General features: G+C 33.9%; 1 protein-coding gene across 7 annotated transcripts in view; it reads left to right on the top strand.

Moving 5' to 3' along the window:
• CDH8 (cadherin 8) overlaps positions 1-23835 on the top strand; it is a 334384-nt gene that overhangs the window by 300099 nt on the left and 10450 nt on the right. For 3 of the 7 annotated variants that reach the window (XM_021408725.1, XM_021408726.1, XM_021408729.1), the window contains 2 exons: positions 1306-1427; positions 7452-7569. In XM_021408725.1, coding sequence (XP_021264400.1) covers positions 1306-1427; positions 7452-7569 — 240 coding nt within the window. Of the gene's footprint in view, positions 1-1305; positions 1428-6784; positions 6909-7451; positions 7570-12987; positions 15662-23835 lie in introns of those variants that run through there. The other 4 variants (XM_021408727.1, XM_021408728.1, XM_021408730.1 and 1 more) reach the window with 4 other exon arrangements.

Consider the following 23835-nt stretch of genomic DNA (forward strand, 5'->3'; position numbering starts at 1 on the left):
CAACTTGTAGGGCTGCTAGAAGTCACATCACTAGCCTCCAACCCACTGGCACAGCCTGTCCTACTTCTATTTTTTGACACTTTTTGTTACAGATACATTGAATACAAATGAATTGCAACTTCTGTCTTGCCCCCCAAAATTACTGCTGTCTTTTCCTAAGCCATTTCTTCACTGCCAGAGAATAGAACCCAAATGGACTGTTAAGTTGTCACAACTGTACATACGTTAACAGCCTGACTTAATGCAGGAGCTTTCTTGCCTGCAGTAAGAATTCAGGAAAAAGCGCATAGTTAAATAACAAGTCCAACCTACAGTTTAAGTTGTAGTGCATAATTATTAGAATTGTTAATGATGCAAGCAAGATAAAATACTGTGTTTGTAAAATAATATTCAGTAAGAGATGGATTTTGAAACTAGGATTGGATTACTTGTAAACGTATACATGTCCTATAGAACATTTTTTAAATCTTCAGATCAGCTGGTCACTTCAGTTCAAAAGGAGGTCAGGTATTTGCTTTTTGGAGAACAATAATAAGATCTAAAATATTTATTAATTATCCCTTTAAATGATTATATTGCACTGAAGGAAAGACACTAGAATTTGACTGTGAAATTTATTCAAAGTAGAATGTGAACTGTTGCTTTTCTTTTCTTACAGCTTAAAAAGATTATTCTACTCTGCCATGATAAACTCCTTTATGCAAAATAGCTTTACACTACAAATTATGAGACTTTACTTCAGTGAAGTAATAAGTTCACAGGTCATTTACTTGGATAGCTGTAGATGAATCAGAACACTCCACTTATCCGGAGTACAATCTAGTTTTACCTATGTCAATCTACAGTTCCTTTCTCACTGTGTTTCCACATTAATCGCATTTATAATGAAGAAATAATAGATGTGCAGTCAGAACAACTAATAGAGTAAAGTGGTCCGTGCTCTGCGAAAGATAAACGAAGAAATAAATCTATGTTGTTTACAGCTTTCCCTTTTCCATGTATAATGGACTTTATCAATAAAACAATACAAACTTCATCAAAGAAAAATCTTACCAATTTAGTCCACGAAAGGTCTTCATGGAGATAATCTCCAACAAATGCTGTTTGCAGTAGGGATGTATTTATTTTTTTCAGCCACAAAATACTGGCCATCCTACTTTATCTCATGCTCCAACTCTGTGATCCATTACAGACAAGACAACTCAATTAAGAAAGGACAGAAAGAGTATGGTTTCTAGTTAAAAATTTATATATAAAACCCAAATAAAATATACTTACCTTTTATGCTATGATTTCTTTTCTTAGGGAACCACAGTCAAGTGTCCCGGGTGCCTGTTACTATCAAAGTTCTTGATGTAAATGACAACGCTCCTGAGTTTGCATCAGAGCATGAAGCCTTTTTATGTGAGAATGGGAAGCCTGGACAAGTAAATATCTCTATGTTTTTTATGTTGTATAATTTAGAGTGTTAGAGTGGGGTGCAGTTTCTCCCTGTCATTTTATCTTTAATCCAAAAATATGTGCCTATTTGTTCATGCTAACTGTTAACGTTCCTTTAAGATATATCTATAATCATATTCTCTGGTACATCTCTCTATTTATGGACATACATATTTTTAAAGTATAGATTTTAAGGTAAAGGTAGGTATCTTGAGACAATATCCAGAAAAAATGCTGTGTCGATAAGCTTCCCCTGCTACCAGTATTTTTGATGGAGCTCATCGCTTCATAAGTCCATGTACTTTAATAGGTAAAAGTATAATCCAGCCTGAATCTCGGGGAATGAATTAGATTGCTGCTTGTCCCATATATAATTTAGGAGTAACGCTTAAAACAATAAAACCATTCCCCCCGTCTATATCTAAGTTATAATCTGTCTATCTAATTCTTACTCACTTTTCTAACATAATTGGGAAGAAAAAAGAAATCAAGAAAGCCAAATAGAGCTTGATGGAAAGTCAAGTGATTTGTAACTGAGCTTAAAGTATCTAAAGAGGGACAGAGTGTTGGAGAACTTAAGTTTGATACTTTCCTTATATCTCAGAGGAGAAAAAGAAAAGTGATTTAGCAGGTTATTTCCTTCATAATTTGATGAAATTAGAGTGCTAGCAGAGAAATTTATACAACACACTACAATGTGAAATAAGCATAGCTAGACTTCAAAAGCAAGGTTTAACCTGTCTAGCCTTTTTCAAAGGAAATGAAGCAGATTTCTTAAGGAGCATTTATTTTGAAGAGAAATGTACAGAGTTAGGGAAGAATATATCAAATGCCAAATAAATTGCAAGATAAAAATTCAAGAAAATGTTCAGACTTTTACAAAGTAAAGCAGCATAACAGAGATTTAACTTTTGTCCAGCTTGAGAAACACAGCATGCTATAGCAATTCACTGTTTTTAAACTTTCTAATTTATTTCTGGCTTGTGACATTTTATTTAAATAAACAGCAGCTGACAGCATGACACTAGACTTGTTAATCCAACTATTCCTGTGTCTCATGTGGGTGTTAGGCATTGAATTCACTATTTTCCAAAGTAGGTTACCTGACAATAGAGTTAGAAATGATTTTCTTTTACTAGTACTAAATGACAACTCTATAGTAGTATATGACAACCTACCTCTACCAAGGCTGGATTGTTACTGTTGATTTGACTTTCTAGCACCTCTTTTTGTTTAATAAAAAGGTGTCAAATGTGTCACTTAAGAAATAAGAATTCTCTCTAACCACTGAAAAGGTTAGTGGAATGTGCTCTTATGGGCAGACATTTCTCAGGAAACATTTATGTTACTGTTGGTATTGAAGTTCCTCTAGCTCAGAGTGGATTTCTGTATAGCTCAGGTGGATTTCAGAGGCTGAGTAGTTATGTTTTGTATGCTATATTAAATTGTTAAGAGCTTTGGTTTTGTTTCTTTTTTTTATACAGAGCTTGGTAAGCTTCCTTGAAGTCAGAAAGATGTGCTGCATAGTGTATTCTGAATATATTTATCAGCTTTCAGATGGTTTAAAAGACTTGAAAAACCTTCCCACCATTTTCACTTTGGAATAAAACCAGATTTTTATTTGAAAAATAAAAGGTGATTGGGAGTAAGCTGCTAAAAGAAGCTTTTGTTTAAGCGCTTACGAACAACTTGTGTTAAGCAATATGTTATCTTCAACTTACCATCACCTCTTATGCTCTTATTCTGATGGCAGATGTCTCTTGAGCATGGATTCTTGTGTGAACTTTATGGGTGGTTTTTCAGTATTTGGCTGCCAGCATGGAAGAGGTGACACCGATTCTGCAATTTAATGTTTTAAACAAACAAAGTAATGGGGACACTAAGTATGCACTGGTCCAGAGTAATCAAGGTTAGGTTCTGAATTTGTCATTTAAAATTTATTTACTCCAGTAAAGAGTTTAGTATCTATACTACTGGATTGGTTTTTCTTCTGCTTAGTATTCTATATTCAAATTCTGGAATAAATCCTATTAATTAGTCAAGATGTAGAATTCCAGAAATGAAGTATGTCTCAGCTACAAAATAGCTAGTGTGAGAAAGACTGCCATTTTACATAGTAGCAAAAGCCTAATATGGATAGTCCTCCAAAGTTTAAACTGAAATGTTACAGATACAGGAAAGACACAATTGATTTTTGATGTTTCAATATATTTACATTTATAAAATTAAATATAAGTTTAAATCAAATTTGAATCAACATAAAATAATTATATCTGAACCTTTTATGAAACCCTATTTGCAGCCCCTACATGTGTTGACTGAACCATCCAGTTTGGTTTCTTAAGTGTTCTATTTTGCCTTCTGATACAATTGCAAGTGGCAAGTGCAGCTGCTGGTGATATGACAGAATGCATTAAAAACTGTTGATGTATAACGTTACCAGATGCATATGCTTTGTTTTATCCTACCTCTAACAGGAGTATAGCCAGTAGGAGATGATGAGGGGCAAAGTGGAAGTGGGAGGAGGAGATGTGTTTTTCCATTCTCATGTGCTCCTTGCATGTTTTTGCACACAAAGGAAAGTTGTCATAAGTGTTTTCTGTCAGTTTTAGGGGAAAAAAAAAAAGAACATAATGTTACAGTACTTCTAAATTAACAATAAAGCAGCTCGTAATTTCCCCTTTATTACTCTTTCACACAAGTCACTAGCTAAAGCCAGAACATTCATGGTTTTGCTGGTTCCACCCACACTGTTCTCAGGTCCCCAGTAAAGGGCCGTTTCCTCAAGACTAAGGTACAAGAATTTCAGAAATTGAATTGTATAGGCAGTGACGTACCAGAATGTAAATCTGTGTGTAAACTAGAGCATTATAAAACTCAATACAATGTTCTCTGTGCCTCTCACCATTTTATTTAGTTATTCTAATCCATTCTATTAGATTGGCTTTTTCTAATGTTAGAAATCTTCAGACAGATCTTTGTAGATCTTTGTAGAGGGTTGGCTCTAGGTGAAAGGCAAAGTAAAAATTCTACCATAAATCTACTGCTTATAGTATTATGAGCCTGCAAAGTAATGAAAAAATAATAATGTAGAATACTTTAGCTACAGAAGTGCTTTCAGAGTTGGAGGAACAATTTTAATAAAAGTTAGGAACAGCTTACTAATCATTAGGAACTATTCTAGGTCAGTCTATTGAGTCGCATCACAGGGAAGGACCTCTAGATAGTATCATACATTATAGTCACACAAAGGTAGTTATGATACATTGACAACACTGGTGATAACTGTGTTTGTCTATTTATCCTTCTACATCATTCATTATGATTATACAGGTAATCTTGTTATACATATTATTTCAGGCATATGTAGCTTTGTAGAATTGCAACGCAAATTTGCAGACTATAATGCTGAGCTGTCCTAGGGGATCATTTAACTATTAATTTCAATCCTGAGTTGCTTGTTGAGCAAAATATGCTCATTTACTGTGTTCCAGTAAGTATATGTACAGAATCAAATATATACATGAATTTTTAATATAACATCAAAGTTCAAATTTTACATGGAATAATTTCAGAAATTTCGAGATTGAACAGCTAAAGAGATATAAACTTTCACTCTAGTGCTTAGAGATAAGCAATGCAAAAATCTGTTCTGAGTTATTATTATTGATTAACTTTGTTATATGGAACACACATTTGTTCTGTATGCTATTACATGGGGGAAAAAAAGTAATCTTAGTAATAAGGAAGGCAGAACAGCCCAGGAAATTTCTCTACCATGTTATGAACAACAAATCAAGAGGATGGAGGATTACTTAAGTAATATTCTATTACATGATTACACAGCACTGACGAATAAATCATACTCATCAGCATATTAGAATGTGGGCATGAGTATTACTGGACTGGACTTTACTGCATTTTGGGTTTTTTTTCTCTTTTTTTTCTTTTTTCTTTTTTCTTTTTTTAAAAACCCTCATGTTAATGCAAACACGCAAAGAAATAAGGTTGCTATGGGAACACTAACTCTTAATTCCTTTATGCGTGCATGTAACCCAACAACTGTAGTATTTCACTAAGCTTGTCTTTTGCACATGATATTATGTGCATTTTCAGAGAACAAATGATTTGCTAAACAATGAGGGGAATGGATGGAAAGATTAAGAGATACCTGTTTTTCCTGTAGCAACAACAACAACAACAACAACAACAAAATTCCAGATTGTACCTACCTAAGAAGCAGAATTTGTAGTACCTAGTCCAGCCCTGGAGACAGGCACACATATCTATTTCAGTACCTTATGTGTCTGCAAAGAGCAAGTTGAAAATGTTCCACATCTGTAAATGGAAAGGACAATGTCTGCATACGATTTTTCAACATTTACATATTTTCATACCCTAGGTGAAATCCTAGTTTTCTAGGATTCATTATGCAGCTATTAAATTGGAGACCTGCTTCTTTAACCAAAATTTTGGCCTTTTTTTCCCATTATCTTCTAATACATGCATTTGAAATCATGGCAATCAAAGCTTCAATCTTGGCAGATACAGTTAACAACAACAACAAAAAGGTATTTAAACCATCAAAAACTTTTTTTTGATCATAAATCTGCCCTGTCTAGAATGTATGATTTGACAAGGAAGAAATTCACTGCTGAGATTTTTTCCTAGAACATCCTACAAATTATGAATCCGTATATCAGAATCTGCTCAAACATTTTTACATACATAATTTTAAATATTTATGTTTTTATGCCTGTCCTTGTGGTTGTCTAGTAAGATTTTGTTTTTTCTTTTACTCTTGAAGAACATAGAAGAAAAAATGTGATACTGAGTGCTATCTCATATGTAACATACATGTTGATAATCATAATTCCTCTTGCAGTAAAACCAGTATGAAATATTAGTTATTAGCATTTTTAGTGAAGCTTTGAAGACCTAAAGTATGTGAATTTGTGTACATTTCTTGTTCTAATCTTTAAAAATGAAATTTGTGCTGTTTCATAGTTTAAACTAATTGTCCAAGAAATTATTGGTAAATGGCTTCAGTCATTACAGAAATAAATATATAAGACAAAAATGTTGTTAAACTCAACAAACATGGCAAAGTTCAATAATTCTCATTAAATGTCTAATAAACCCCATCTAGCATGAACTAACCACCACTCAAATTCATGTCTGAATGCTGGATATAGATTCATAGTTTTCTTTGTTTCTACTCCAATAGAAAATTGCATGGAATGAAAAGCAATTGCACTATATATTAAAATATACATATCAAAACACTTTAGTGATTATTTTAAAATGTTTTTCATCCTTTCTGTTTCTATACAGCTTTGTATGATTTGAAGATGATCAACTGCGGTATCATTCTGAGTAGTGCTGGAGGTAAACAATGTCAATGAAGGTGCAGCTAGTTGAGGCACATGCACTGCAGATGCTGTAGTTGATCATATAAATCATACAAGGTACTTCATGCAGAGTTATTCAAAGATATTCAGCCTATCCAAACTTGTTCCTCTTCTAACTTTATTCTCCTGCATTATTCTGGGAATCATTTGCTGATAATGATATTTAACAAAAAAATAAAAAATAAAAAAAATCCACCTGCATTCCTAGTATGGTAATAATTGAGATTTTATTAAAATTAAGAAAAAAATCCTATTTCCTTCAAAAGCCCAAATACAGTGTTTCTGAAACACTTTGTCTCTTCTTTATTAACGAATAATAATTTATTACTTGCCTAAACTGCAGCAGTTTTTGCTGCCTCCTTTTATGTACCCATCTCTCCTTATTCTCTGCCCCCTCTTTCTGAAAACAATTGAATGGGCTAGATCTAGTCTCCATTTTCCAAACGTCTAATCTAACATCTTTAACAACCTAGCAAGCTTTTAAATTTGCAGTTCCAGTCTGACACACAGAGAAGCAAGTATATGTCCTATAGAATGAAATGTCCTTTACAATACTGTATGTTTTTGAGTGTGAATTTATGAGACTGTTTTCTGTTATAGGTAATTCAGATCGTCAGTGCTGTTGACAAAGATGATCCTAAAAATGGGCATTATTTCTTGTATAGTCTTCTTCCTGAAATGGTCAACAATCCAAATTTTACCATCAAGAAAAATGAAGGTAAATATAAAATATATGTAATGTGTACCTGAATAACTGTGTTTTGAATTGCCTTACTGACTTCCAGTTTCTTTATCAGTTTGTTCCTTGGGCAGTATCACTGTAGGTAATCTATTCGATGGTACCTTAATTACATCTTTTACACTATTCCTTGTATCATTAGTGTAGATAAGAAGAAAGTATAATGAATACTAAATTTGGATCCAGAAAACAGCTCACTGCTTTAAATTAGATTTTAAAGGATCAATTTACTGCCTGTTGTATTTCTAGTAAGTTGAAATTCCAGAGATAAACACTAAAGTGAAAATCTGAAACTATGTTGATAAATAACATCAAATGGTCTTACGGGGATGTAGATGGGAGAATAAATTGAAATATCTATTAAAGAAACACCATTAAAGCCTGTTCCTTGTCTGCATGAAGGTTCCAGAGTATTTTGGTTGAGCATTTTTACTAGAAAGAGGAATTTGCTAAGTCATCAAAGCCCAGAAGGCCACTTTGTATCACTGTGCATTAGAGCACTTCTGAAAGGGCATGATATCACTTTGTAGTACTACAGAAGTGGAATTTCATGCACAATGAAAAAAAATACCCATTTAATATTGTTAAACAGCAGCTTTACAGTGATCCTTTTTCTTTGGCACACACATACTTAAAGGTCACATGAGAAAGAGCTGGAAATAATCACAAGAATGCTACAAACACTGCTTTATGTATTTGTTCTTAAGTGAATATTCAAAAAAGGTTTTCCATTTTGGATTTTTATTTTGGTTTAAAATAAATGTCACCCATTCGGGAATTTTAGTTAAGTTCAATTTCTTATTTCTCTTATTTGAAATGACAATGAAGGAAATTCTTATTATAATAAGAGATGTATTTATGCAGCATATGTGCACAAGTGTAAGAGTAATGTATGAAATGTCAAATAAAAAGAAACTGTTGCTTTTTTATTATTCTAGCCATTCCAACGAAGAAGAATGATGGCACCATTTTTATATGCTACTATAAAAACCTACATTCTTAAAAATGTTTAAATATATGCGGATTTTTTTCCTTTCATTAGAAGTTTTCTCTTACAGCATTCACTAACTATATCTTTATTTATATTTGTACTTCATGTGGGAAATAAGTGTCAATGTTTTTTGCACTTACAGAAGAAGATTAAAAAATCTCTTCAAAATCCATTTCATAATCATCAATAGTGTAACATAAATTGAATTAAGCATCCTAAATGTTAGGTGGCTTGCTTTGCACAAAGTCAACAAAGGTCTTAGCGTTTCTCTTCATGTTTAAATACTTAGCTCACACCACTAATTAGCCTTGTCCTTCCAATCTGTTACACATTTAAGACTCACTCTTACTTCTTGTCACAGCCAATGGCAGAATGCCACCTAACCCAAGTAGGAGTGAGGAACCTTTTTGTATAGCATTCAAAAAAAAAAAGTCCAGTTTTATTACAACATCACTACTCAGTTTTGCACTGATACATTTTAATGCATTTTAATCAGTTAAATGTGTAAATCTTTTTAAAAGAACCAGCTGAAATCTCCAGAAAGTAGAAGTCCACTTGAAGAGACTTTTCTGATTTAATCTTTCAGTATCCATGAATAAAATTTCCACTATACATACTGCCCTTCTCTATCAAGATTGCTCAGCAAGTGATGCAGTCCACGACTGATGCTAGAATGTGATCTCCCACAAGAATCAAGTATTCCTGTCAAAGCCAAATCAGAGTATAATTTGGTTGAGGTGAGGTTTCATGTCATTTAAATATGATAAATTTCTAGTAAATTATTGAGTTATGCCACTTAAACACTGAGCTTGATCATGACTTTCTCTTGCATATATATCTGCCAGATAAGCATGAGCAATTATTTGTATTGAAAAAGTCCATTGTTCCTCAAAAAAAAAAAAAAAAAAAAAAAAAAAATGAATCTGACAAGTTTCAAATTCTCCTTATTCATACTAGTGCATGTATGGGCTGTCCAAAAGCCAGTTTGCTATGTAAGAAAATCCATATAGCAAAACCTGTTCTAATTTCTGGAGAACTGTCTTTCTGATGATTAGATCAGTGCACAAGCTGCTTAGGTTTGGAACTGAAAAACATTTCCTCATGTTGGTGGGCAAATTTCTTGACACCTTCCTGTGACATCACAGCCTTGCCTTCCTCCCGTGTTCTTGGCTGCCCAGTGGATTTCTTCAAGGCAGTAGAGGCTACCATGATGGCTGCTGAAGAAATGCTATCGTCTTATGGATCTTACGAATCGATTCCATTATCTCAGGAAACCTAATACAGAAAACCAATCTTTTATTTGCCAGCATTAATGATTTCTTAAATTTATTTAGATTGTTTTTCATATTTTGCCTTCCTACAAAATTTTCTCAAGAGCAGAGGTAAACAAAAACACCCCTGAAGATCTTTTCTGAAATGGTATTACCCTTTTGGATTCTTATTTTGTGTTTTTGTTGTTGTTTTGTGGCTGTTGGCAATTACTTCTGTACTTCATGAAATAATTACATTATTTACCTGATGGCATTTGTATGCAAACTATGCAACCTGGCTTCTTCTTTGGGAAGAAGACTGTAATGTTCTATTTCCATCCTTCATGCAAAAGAATATTTGAGAGAAATATATTCTGGAATTTTATTTTGCTCTTTGGGTCATAAGCACAACCATTAATTCGTTTAGTCTGTTGCCTGTGGGATAATTCTGTTGTTAAAACTTTCCAGATTGCCCCAAGGCAAATTCAAAAGATACTTCAGTAATTAATTGTGCTGCCCAATTATACTACAAATATTCTGATAGACTACTTTGTCATTAACAAATACATTTAACTGGATGGCAAAATGCTGTATCTTCATCAGAAAACAAAAATAAAACACCACTTATCTAAAATTAAGTTATTTTCATAGAAATTACCCCGTGATTGTAGTAGAATCTGTTCCTTTAATTGATATACTGGCATACTTACTTTGTTTCCACTGTTAAACTTGCATATTTACAATCTCTTCTGTGTAGACAGGATGTCCTAAAAGAACCGTAGAGGCTGTAGTGCCTTTCTGAAGTAAGTAATGTAAAAATGTAAGTTTAACTGTCATCATACGTCTCATCAAATGTCTGTAGATCATCTCTCAGCAATGTTTATTTCTCATAGCTCCTGATCTGTTCTTTCTGTTCTTTTTCCAGCTCAAAAATCTGTTACAGAATAGTTTTTCCTAGGTTTTGTGCCCTGGCTAAATAGGCAGCTACTAATAATATGGAATCAATCAATCCTACTTACTGGTATGCAAAGAGCAATGGTCATTTAGTTTGCCAGATGCATAAAATTTAATCCCTACAATTGCAAAAATGTAAGAAGTTGATGCAACAGGAGAAATCATGTAATATTTTCTGTAGGTGACTAAACCTGTGAGTCTATGCCATATCAAAGCCTTGACTGCATGTTCAGATAGTGATCATTTACTTTTCACTTGTCTTTGTGCTGGGCTTGCAGGTAGAAGCCGAAATGGGAAAAATGAAAATAAATGCTTTGTGTAGTGCTTCTGACAAAATTCAAACCAGCAAGAACCTAAAGCTTCAGATTAAAATATCTGATGTTTAGACAGAGTTGATATACTCTAGCAATGTGTCATTGAATCCGAAGCTGAATGTAATTAACCCTTCTAAAAAGCTGTAGGAGCACCATGAATAATAAAAAACTGATGGGAATTTAGATGACTGTTAAGTATTTTGTACGGTCATGGCATCAGAAAATTGAAATGAGAGATACCTCTGGAAATGGAATTAGCATTTGTTGACAGTTTTTTAGGTGAGTGGTCTTCACAAAGTGTAACCTAAAACTTAATGCCAGTACATGGATCGTCTCCTGCATTCCAAACGATGTGCTCACAGCAATACCTATTGTCAGCATTTACTTCCTACTTTTCTTATGGTTTCTTTAGTTTGTTCAAGTGAGAACAGAATTTTGTGCTAAAAGCTTTTCCACAGATGTAAACATTTTGATATGCTGCCAATGCAATTTTTACTTTCAAAAGCAAGCAAATACATCTTTGCCATAAAGTGACTTTAAGTTTTTCCCAAAAGATGTTTCCATTGCATTTCCATTTTTCTCATGCCAAATTCTGTTTCCTAATGGAATAAACTCTGAATCAAATGTTCTACAGTGCCTTTGATGCACACCTCTTCTGACAGAAGTAATGGTGCATTGCTACTGTATAAATGTGGTATTATGTACCTAAAACTAGGTCTCATATGGCAGCAGTAATCACAGGGTTGCTTGGAACATGGGCAGACCTTATCCTTACAGTTAAGAGAACCATCTTAATGGCATGTATTTGTATTCCTGCAGAACTTCAGTAGCCTTGTAAGTAATCAGCCTGTCCTCTAACCAAAATACTCAATGTCTGTCTGGAGATTTGAGTTCTGAATTTTGGCCAATTTGATTTTTGGGAGTACAAAAGAAAGAGGTTGTTAGGTTTTCTGTTGTTGCTGCTGTTGTTTTGAAGCATTTTATATACTTTAGTGATGAATTGTTCTGTTGGTTCTCTGTATCAAACTTAATATTTATTCTCAGCCATGCATAGTCTATTATACTTAGGATATCTATAACAGCTCCAAGAATATTCATGTTTAAATGTCCATTTCTTTTGTCCTTACCATCCAGCAAGTTTAATCTGTCATTTGATCTGTGGTGTCTTGAAAGTAGTAGGCAAAATGTCATTCACTTAAAAGGAAATAGCCTGGTATTATAATAACTTCAGTCACTAACTGGCTTGCATGCATTTCTATAATATTGCACATCTTGTTCAAAATTTGCTATTTCTCATCGTGTCTTTATTACTGATAAAAAAAATGTTTCTAAACTATTTAGAAATAGCCAGAGAAGATAATGCATGCAACCATTCTTTTTGGTATCCTAAAAAATAATTTTTAAAAAACCTGCTTAATTTTGAAACTGCTTCTATATCACTGTGTTTTTAATATAATAAAACCTAAGATTTTTCCACATCTTTTCCTGAAAATATTTGTAGCAGCATCTGTCAAATGCATACCTGGAGGGCAAATCTTTTGTTCCCACGAGAGTAACTCATGCTAAAATGAGTTTCTTTCCCTGCCTTTCGCATTTCTTCATAAGTCTCTCTGCCATTGTCTCAGCTCGAGCTAAAGTGCCTTCTGTGGTTTTGATTGACTTTTCTTTCCAAATACAAACCTCAGAGCTAAGAGTGGCACTGCTATTTCATTGCCCTCCTTCCACTTTGCCCAATTTCAAAGTTAACCCACTGACCTCAGGTACAAACTGCCTTAGCAAAAGCATCGTTAAACCCATCATTTCTTGATGGATGTACAGTGAGCATCTAGAATGACAGCACCCATATGGTCCCTTGGATATTAGCTGTAAATCCTCTCTTTTTTTACAGTTTCATGCAATTTTTCATGAGCTTCGGGAAACTTTGTGGCCCAGCTTCCATCCATGCCAGAGGATGTTTCATGGTGGCAGTTCTCCAGGGAAAGTACATGTTTATACATTTCTGATGTGTATAATTATCATCATCATTTTTTTATACATAAATATCTGGAATTTCAAAGTATGATTCTAAAATGTACCAAATCACATTCTTGTTAGTTGTTTTCTTGAAAAGTAAAATTAATCATTTAGTGATGTTTCTTAAATCCTATGAGTAATTATTTTTCTATCAGTATTAGTAGCATAGAATAGCATTTACAAGACTACTGCTGAAATTATAAAGGAATGTGTTGTATAATCTGAGAAACAGTATTGATCAAGCCCTCCCTTAACAGATGTAGTTTTGTCAATGGAAATCACAGGCAATATTTGCATAGCCATATGCATTCACTGTGAAAGTAGTAGAGTTAAAAATAAATTATGCCTATGTATTAAAAATCAACAAGCACAAACTGCCCTATAATCTGGCATTTCTGTGCCAGAATCTGCCATCCACAGACACAGGTCATGTTTCTTCCAGGAGCTGCTCATAGTGTGAAAAATGGTATTATAAATATCATACTATCAATCTTTTCCTCAGCATGATGTTAAAACTGGAGCTGTGTAAATAGCAACGTTTAACATTTATATAAACTGAGGATAAGAGATTATTTTTAGGAACAATAAAGTTAATAATGAACTGATTAATATTGAATTATTAAAATACTTCCATTTTAACTTGGTTGAAAGATTTTATAAGTACTTATAAATGATAAATTACAGAATTTAAAAGAAGAAAGTGTAAGGACAATGTTGATGTTTTTCTGAGTACAAAGGTCTCAGTTTTACCAAAAGAAAAAATATGATAGATAGTGAAGCTCCATGAAACATTTTACTTCTGTCAATTCAGAATACTCTGATGTGAAATTGTATTTCAGAAAGCTCTTACTTACATTTTAGATACATAATTACCTTTCTGATTAAAAAATAAAAATGTGACTTACTGGCCCAAACTACCCCATTCTATGGATGATCTACTGTTTGATTACACTCCTGGATCCGAGCCCATTTCAAAGAAAATTGTCTCAAGTCTTTCTTGGTCTACATGCTGGAAAGCAAGTAAGAACTGCAATCCAGCTGTGTGGTGGTAAGAAAACATTGTGCTACCTTACCTCCTTCACAACTGGAGCAGGCAGACAGAGAGATCCTGGCTTGACAGGAAAGGACAGATTCTAGCTTCCAATCCATTAATGTTCATGAAGTGGTATTCAGCCAGTGCAATTACTTTTCTAAGAGTAGGTGGTTGTGCCTTAGATGGTAAGATTTGGGTCCCTGAAATAATTTGCTTTTACAACAGAGGAAATGCAGTTCCATATTTCTAAACTTTAGATTCCTTCTTTTGTAGACAATTGGCCAGATTGAAACTGCTTTGGATCAGAAAACATATTAGGTCATTCTTTGTAGGAAAAGTAATTAATTTTCTTATTTACATATCTGACAGAATTCTAAGTTGTAACCGTCAACTTGTAAAGTAATAGACTGAGTCTAATGACTCAAAAAGATGAGCCCTTTCTGCTAATGATAAAGTGATAAGTGATACCAGGTGGATTTCAGTACTAGAAGTCTTTAAAATGTTCTAAAATTCTAGAAGACTGGTAGAATTTTGAGCTAATTATAATATTACCATGGGACCCCAATACATTTGAGTAGTGCTCTGAAGTTCTGTCTCCCCAGACAGTGACTGCATTTCCATGACCATTGAATGATTTCATATTCCTGTTGAAGTAATATATTCAACTCCTTTCAACTATACCATTTTGCAGTCCTAGCAAGGTTATGTTTTCCATGGTGGGGTACTATTAGTGCCATCTAGTCTAAGAATGCCAATGAACATATTCTCAGTATATATCTTTCATAGCCAATAGCTTTCTGCTTCCTTTTCCCTTTCTTTCCTTACTATCATCACTACTGACTGTGTTCTGTTATTCTCTGATGTTCTGTTTTCCCTTGATGTTGAATATCAATTGAGTGCTATTTGAAACAACTTCACCGGCATAGAAGGATGTGATGTTATTTTCTGAAGTGAAGATTCCATTAATGTGGATGGGAAACCAGCATTTTTCCACTCCAGTCCTTTTTGTGCCACTTCCTTCACTGACACCTGCTTCTGCTGTCTTTTCCATCTTTCTTCTTGCATGCAGATCACTGCTCTTTCTGGACTCCTGTCTAATTAGAAGCACAGAGCAGGTGAAGACTAGGTGCAGTTCCTCTGCAAACATACTTTTTAGCCTTATCCAGATGATTTACACCTTCTTACAATGGTTATGTGCTTTTCACCACTTTGATATGCTAAAAAAGAGGTGAATTCTTCTTGGTGCACATAGCTACTCTAGCTGAATGTGTATGTCAGAAAAATAGAATCAGCTCCTCAAAGGCTAACTCAGCTACCAGCTTCCTCCACGCTTTGACCATTCTGCCTATTCTGTCCATCTGAAACCTTATTCACTCCTCTCCTGTATTCAGGATGCAGGGCTCCAGACAGACAGATTCCCTCTCTCCTCCGCCCTAAGCCAGAAGTGATCCACCAAGTCTTCATTCGACTGGAAAGGCCAACCTGATGAATGAACCAGCAAGGAGGGGGCCATCTGGTAAGCCAATTGTGCACTTCCAGGCATCTTTAGGCTCTTCTTCAGCTCTTCTGTGTTCCCCAGCACATCTGTACTTTCACAGTATTGTTGCTGGCAATGCATTTCTCTTGGAGCAGTTCTGTTCCTAATGCTGTTTAACTTTTCAGTGCTGCTTTTTATCTCTGTAATGACAACTTCTTTCCAACCTTCACAAATATAAATGTTTATACAACTGGAGAAGAGTTGCATATACAGATTGGAAAATAAGACTAATTTCCACAGAATTGTATCCTTGCAGAAAAAGCATTTTTGATCCTATGAATCAATCACAATTAGGTAGATATTTTGGGACATTTGTGTAAACATGACCCAGCCCAAGCAACAGAAAATGTGATTGATGAAACACAAGATAATAGTGTATAGATGCAGCATACCATCACATATGCATCAACAAAGAGACTTCTACTTCACTTATTCATATTTTATTATTTGTGCTGCTACCAACATAATATGGTGAAGGCATCAATTATGTTTCATTTTATAAATCAAACTAATTAAGAACCAGATGTAATCTGAATGAAAAAGATCTGAGGTCAGTGTTGTACACCATATGTATGACAGTGCTTACTCATGATGAGGAGATGGATTGGACAGCTGTGAATTTTCCTGCTGTAGGAGTTTCATCATACCCAGAAGGTGTCACATACTTAGCTCTTTCCAGTTTATTTCTTTAATTTCACTACAAAAGTAAAGGATGGTAAGCTACACTAACATTACTTTTAAAAAAAAAAAAAAAAAACAAGTAAGGGATAAAAGGTTATGAAGGCAAAAGAGAAGAAAAGATTTTGGTCAGAAACCTAGCACAAAAATAAATCTATTTTAGTAATGATGATGTAGAACACGGATGAAAGAAATAATAGAGATAAGAACAAATCAAATCTTCAGTATGACAATTTCAGCAACATAGTGGAGAAAATAATAATAATAATAATAGAGTGTCTCAAGACTGCAGTACTTAGCAGAAAGGCCTTGTCCTTACTGAGTACAAAACTTCTGTGCTAAGTGTTATCAGAACAATAGCAAGATCCACAGTACCAGCTCTCTGAAATTTTTAAAGACTCCATTAAAGCATAACTCCTTGAAACCAAACAACCATGACCAGTTACAGTTCCATAGCAGTTCTTACCTCTTCTCTTATCTACATAAACTTTTAAAATCACCAATCTCTAGTCAAATATGGCATCAAAACACATCTATTTTGTGAAATGTTTTTGCATATCAAAATGGAATTTCCTTTCTCTTCCCTCTTGCTTCACAATTCATTGCTTTATTATAAATGTTAAATTTATTTCTTTTTCTTAAACAAAGAAACAAAATAGAACAAAAACTTTTGGATGTAGAAGCTGGAAAACAAGTTCCAGTCTTTTTAATGTGGTAATATCTGTTTGGACAGATTGTTTCCAATCTCTACAGCAGTTACATGGCTCCTTGCATTTCACAAGTGTTCTAACTATGGTTATATATGGAGATTAGTAAGCTAAGTATTATCACATTAAAAAATGTTCTAACATACATGTTGCTTTAATGTTAGGAGAATTAACCAAATTGTTGTCCTATATAGGCAGTCAGATCAATTTTCACGAATGCATAGGTCTTAATCAAGTGAGAGTGAGAGAAGGCTGCATAATTGCTCATCACCATCATTTGACATGTTTGTTAGAGTTACTAGGATCTCTAAATGATACAGTATTTCTTCTGCTACCTGACAGTTTGCATTGAGAATATATAATTCTTATAAAACAGAAATATCTTTCTCACTAAAATAAATCATAGGATCTGTTGAAGAGAATATTTAAAATCTCCAGAATGTATGGTGTCATTTAGAACTCAGACTATGCAGGACAATCCCCTCCACCATTCCTTGTATGTTTTTTCTTGGTTGTTTGTGTTTTATTGTTGTTTTATAACTAAATGCGTACAGAACATTTGGAGAGAAGTTTATAAGATTTTAATCAACTGTCTTCTGCCAAAGTAGCACTTCTGGTTTCATAGATAGATCTCATTCTTCCACATTTTTTGCAGGAAAAACCTCCTGAGGTGCAAATAGGTTTAATTCGCTGTGTATGAGAAATGATGTCCTAGAGCTGAAGTTTCTGGTAGGACCTCTACCTACCCCTTCCCCATCTTAATATTTTAATATGTTCACCATCATAACATATTACCTTGTTATCTTAAAAGTTCTCCTCAGCTAAGTAACTTACTGGTAATGATAGTACAAAACCGTATTCTTCCTGATTTTGCACCTCATAAATTTATTGGTTGCTCTCATTATGGCATACTTTGTTCTATCGTGCTCTAATACATGCTGTTCAGGAGAAGATGCAATTAATTTATTATTTACTTTAATTGTTTATTGCTCTTGTTGATTAATTAGAAAGTTTCAGCTATAGTAAAGATGAAAAAAACACCCACTCTTCCACTACAGCAAGAATCTAAAAAGGCTAAAAATTAAAACAACATAAGAAGAAAACATCACCTATTAACTACTAAAAATTTCCACTAATTAGTAAAATTCTCATTTAATAAAACTGAACTTTATTATAAACCCACCATACAGAAAATATAAAGCATGCAGACTATTTGCACATGGTTTCTCCATTAAAATAAAAGGTACTCATTCTTCACACTAAGCCTAAAGGATTGTCTGGATAAACTACTGCAAAACGTTATAATGCAAATTAAAAGAAATACAAATATGTTCCAATTTGTATCCCATATTGAACCAATTACACAAGGGGTGTATAGGAAGGAAGGAATTATTGGAATAGTCATTCTTCATAGGAGGTGATTATTACATTTATTATTATTTGAACTCTGTGTCTGTGCATTCTCCTGAAGTTGTCTGGTATAGTCACATTTATTCCATACCCTTTCATTTCACCCTCACCCTCTCAAAGATGACTATTTAGCAAAGGGCTGTATTTCTCTAGCAAGAGCAAATATAGCAGTGACATATCCATTTTTAATCATTTTGGCCAGTGCTTCACATGCCAAGCTTTAAGGAATAAGGGAGACAAAGCCCCCTTTGGTTCTTTAGCTTCTTGTATTTGTTTTTAGATTTTTTTGTACCATTTATAATATTTTTCCATCAACTTATGATTTTTTAATTTGTATGAGTGGCCTTGTAAAATGATTCACACTGTTGGTTTTCATTTAATTCTATCTAATTAGGATGTATTATAGTAGAAAGGAGGTAGGGTATATGATATTCCTGGATGCCAAGATCTTACATTCTGTACCAAATACAGAAAGTAAGCAAAAAACAAAACAAACAAACAAACAAACAAGTTGACTTCTCTATTTTAGGGAGACAGAGCAGCTAAAATGATAGGATGTGCATGCTTGATAGTCAGTGCCAATTACAGGGATTGAAGATGGGCCCTTGTTTGAAGTGAATTAATAGGGCAGCTTATTAGGGAGAGATAAATGGAAGAACTTCAAGAAAAGCTCCAGACTTCTGCTTGATAGTGTTGGAGTGGAAGAGCTAGGGGGTTTCTTGGAAGGTAGGATGGATGGCTGGATGGATATGTAGCCAGACTAACATGAACCAGCTGAGCAGTGATAGCTATCTGCCCATATTAAGATAGGAAAGTCAGATCACTTAGCTTGATCTAAGCTCTAATTGTGGGCTCAGGTAAATAAACCTCACTTTCGCTGTACATTGAGGGCTATGTTGTGGAGTAACTGTTACACTACAGTTATTTTTTTATACATTTGACTCTATAATAAGAGGTAAGTCAGAAATAAAGTATTATGTGTAGTTATGAATGGTATTAGGCACTGTAGTCATAAACCTTAAAAGAAGCATTGGTAATAATCACAGAATGTTGATGCAAGTACTCTGCTTGTACTGCATAGGCTATTGGCCTAGTTATATAATCTGTGTTTGTCATTGTACCATGCATACAGTATAGACGTTCTTTTAAAATGTTTATCTGATACTCACATGATGTAAATAGCACCCATTAGCTGCTCCCTATAGATCACTAAAGAAGGAGATTTTCAAGGGTGCGAGATGGTGTCTCTTTTTTTTGTTTCCTGAAACTCCCAGTTTGAAAATGTGTAAAAATGATTCTATAGCTCAAGCAGGGAAATGGTGAAGACCAGACTGAAAACCTGGAATACTAAATACAGGGGAAGGTAGTTTAAACTCAGTTCTACACCATATGTCACCTTCTACATCATCTTTATCTATCTCACAGCTACTGTCTTTGTGCAACCATTTTCTATTTTTAAGTAGAAAAATAATGTCTTATAACATATTTCCTTTGTTTTGTGCTTGTCTAACACACAGATGTATTTGCTAAAAAATTTGTAGAGTTTAAGGACAGTCTGTCTATCAGAACTACTTTCTTCAAAACTTTGTATAAAGAACTTCGCTTCTTCTAGACTTAATTTCATTTTTATTGATCTTTTTTCTTTTTTTTTTTTCACAGTAAGGAAACGTGTGTCTTTCTCAAAGTATCTGTTGTTTTTTCTGCTCTCCGTTTGCACTACAACAGTCTTCCTTCATGATCATAAATGGTTTTGGTATATTAAGATATATTCTCCTTTGCAGTAGAATTGCCTGGTTTCTTGTGATGTTGTTACATGACCCTGCTTCATATTTTTACTGCAGCTCTTGCCAACACACTTCATTCGTGCTTTGACAGACTCTTCATCATGAATTAGAAGACTACAGGAAACAATTTCACTCTGACATATAAGTTTTTCTCTTTCAATAGAGGTGTATTACAAATTTTTCACTTATAACTCCTCAGATCCATATGAAGAAAATGATTTAACAAGTTTTTTTCTGTTTTGTTGCATGCATATTTCAACTGTGACTGACAGAGTCTTTACTATTTGCAGAATCTCCATCCTTGGAGATACTGAAAAGGCATGTGGACACACTCCTGCTGTAGATGCCCTGCTTGAACACTCTTTGATTCTGTGAAAATTCTAGATCTTATGGACTAATGCTATAAAAAAGCTTGCAGATCTATAATATTTATCAATATAAGCACTGAGTTTGTAATAACTCTATGGCTGTGAGGTAGAATTCAAATGCTGACATCTTTTCTCTGGCTCCCTCTTCTTTCCTAGCTGTGCTTTGTGTCACAATGTTTATAGCATGTATGTAAAGTTAGAGTCTTATAGTAGATATGGGTCTTGAAATTTAAAGACATGTGCCCTTATGTTCCTGTGGGCCTCAGTAATCTGTGTATCCTAGCTTGGAGTTTCTGGCTACGTCAAGTTTTCTGTACATAATGCTTACAGGGTGTGCAGAAGTGTTCCTGAGAGTATCTGGAATGTTTTGTTTGGAAATTTAATACAATATATTCCACTCTACATACAGGAATATTTTTTTTCCCACTTACTGAAATTCCTTATCTAGATGTATTTTACCATGTCCAGCATTTCAACTGAACATTAGTCTTCACCATAGGAGACTTGTCCTCACTGAGAGGTGTGCACATAATAAGATATTCTGGATGATTTAGGTATAAGACGAGAGTATAAATTACTGCTATTAATGCTATGATGATAAAAAATTGTTATTGTTATATGTAATCTGCATATGAAACTGTCTTCAAAAAGTCATTATGAGTCTGCCTGTGTGCCCAGGGGCAATCTTCTACCATAGCATTTAAGTCTTTCAAATTACAGAAAGCTAATGTAACTCTTGATGACATTTACAAAAACATATTATAGCACTTCTTTCAGTCCTCTCACAGAAATTTTTCTCAGGGAAGTTAAAGGGAGTTCTGTGTATATAGAAACTGCAGGGCCTGGCACTTTTTAAAATCAAAGCCATGCTTCTTTTCTTAAGCCACTCCACTTGAAGAAAATGTTAAGTAAAAATTTTTTTAATCTATTTTTTGATTTAAAGTGCCTCAGCCAATGTAAGTTGTATTTAATTTTCAGTGCTCTTTGGCAGAGAGTACACATTCTAGATTTCTTCTCATAGCAAGTTGTTATGTCAGAGTTATAAACACTTGAAAATTGGCATTTTGTAATGGAGACGCTGACAAGACCTTTATTACACCAGTACAAGTAGGCAGCATTGCGGTAAATGCTAGTTATTTTTGTTTGATTGGGGTTTTTTAATGTGTTTTTTTTTTCCCTAACAATCCCATGGTTGCTTTCTGTCATTCTTTTTCAAAATGAGCATTACTTAAAAAAAAAAAAAAGTAATAATAATAATGATGATGATAATAAAACACAAAAAAAAGCCCACGTCATAATGGAAGTACATTGGTATGGCCTGAATATAGGTCTGTAACCAGTGACAAAGCTCTAGGTTGATAGGTCTGATTCCAGATTCAGTTTTAAAGGAATGATAAATGATCTACCAGTGAATTAGCCTAAACTCTTGAGGTGTGCATATGCATGTTCCACAGTGTTGGGACAGAAAAGATAATCATTATGGCATGGGGAAATGCATGTTAATGTACTTAGTGTGAAACTAACTCACTTAAATGCCAAAAACATATCACATTTTAAAACCAGAGATGTTCCTACTTCAATTGTTTTCTTTTTAATATTGTATTTATAGTTTAAATTCTAGAAAGGAATTCACTTAAAACATCCATGATTGTTTTAATTTTCTTGAAAATTCTGAACTTTTCCAGATGTAGGAATTAAATCACTGAAGTAAGAATTGAGGAAGGTGAGGAACATAGGATCCTTTGAACTCTTTCATCAGCTACCAAAAGTAGTGTAAATTTCCTTGAATCTCCTTGAGATTTATCATTACACATAATAGATCTCCAAATCAATGTAATGTGTAAAACCATAAATCTTTGTGATCTAAGGGGCTTGATATCTGTCTTTCATTAGTTTCTTTCACCTCTTAGATTACACTTGTAACTATGCAGTTATAGAAATAATAAGAATCTGTTATCTCTAAAGAGAAATACAGCTGGCAAATCCTAGGAATGTTTTGGCTCTATTTATCTTCTAAGTATCCTACTGGAGTCTGGTAAAACAATAAAAGAAAGTTCTTGGTTTAAATGCAAAATATTGCCATTATTCTATCAAAGCATCACAATACACAGTATTACTTTCTGAAACTTTTTGGTTAAAATAACAAGATAATAGAATTAACTAGAATATGTAGATTTCAAAAATGATCCATCAGTCTATGCAAATTGCTGTGTTAATAATGTATTTTTAATGCTAAGCACATTTGACAGCCATTTCATCTCTCTTTCTAAACTGGAGCTTGGCAACCTGCATTAATTCTTATACTTTACAGATGTTACATTCAATGCACATGCCATGTAGTGATGTGATCCGAATAAAGTAAAAAAAAATTGCATGTCAAAGCAATGTGATTATTAGTAAACAAGTTTGTGGCTGGCTTGTTGAATACAGAACAGAAAAATGAGAGGCAAAACTGGTGCTGTTTTAGCATATCTTGCATCTTCATGGCCTGAATTTGCTTCAGATTATGCAAGTGTCAATCATAACTGGCACAATGGAACTTGGAAGAGATAAATAGGCGTAAAATCAGAGTGGATGAGGTTGAAATTGTGGCTGCTGAGTAAAGGTCAGTGAGAACTGTGGTAACTGTATAGTTTGAACAGACCCACAACCCAAGGTTTCCTTTTCTGACTTGCCATTATTACCTGTAAATTAAGGAGAGAGAGAGGGAAGAAAAAAGGTATTTTATCCTAATTATTTCTCTTTCCTGTTAATAATAAAACTAATATTATTTCACACCATGCATGCCTCAACAAGATTATTTCATCAACTGGGATTTTCCTTCCTTCAATGGGTTAAAAAAACAAAGTACAGAAATACAATAGTTGCTTTTAGACTGCAAGTGACCATATAGATATGTTTGATTATAGCTGTGCTGTACTAAAGGTCAAAGGAAAGTTTTAGAATACTTAAGAGACAATTATCTAAAGTTCAGATTTTTCCAAAGGAATAGAACTAAAAATTATACAGACCATTATCTAAAGTTCACGTTTTTCAAAAGAAGAAGGTAGGAGGAAATGCCTATTCCATCCCTTTGCTATTATGTGTTTGGTTTTGCATTTGTTTTTTAATTCTGTCAAGAATTTATTTACTACATGTTCTGCATGATGTCAGTTTTAACATGATTATTCCCTCTTTCAAGAAATTTTAGCATAATATCTATCCTT

The sequence above is a fragment of the Numida meleagris genome, chromosome 10, assembly GCF_002078875.1.
Source record: "Numida meleagris isolate 19003 breed g44 Domestic line chromosome 10, NumMel1.0, whole genome shotgun sequence".
NCBI lineage: Eukaryota > Metazoa > Chordata > Aves > Galliformes > Numididae > Numida > Numida meleagris.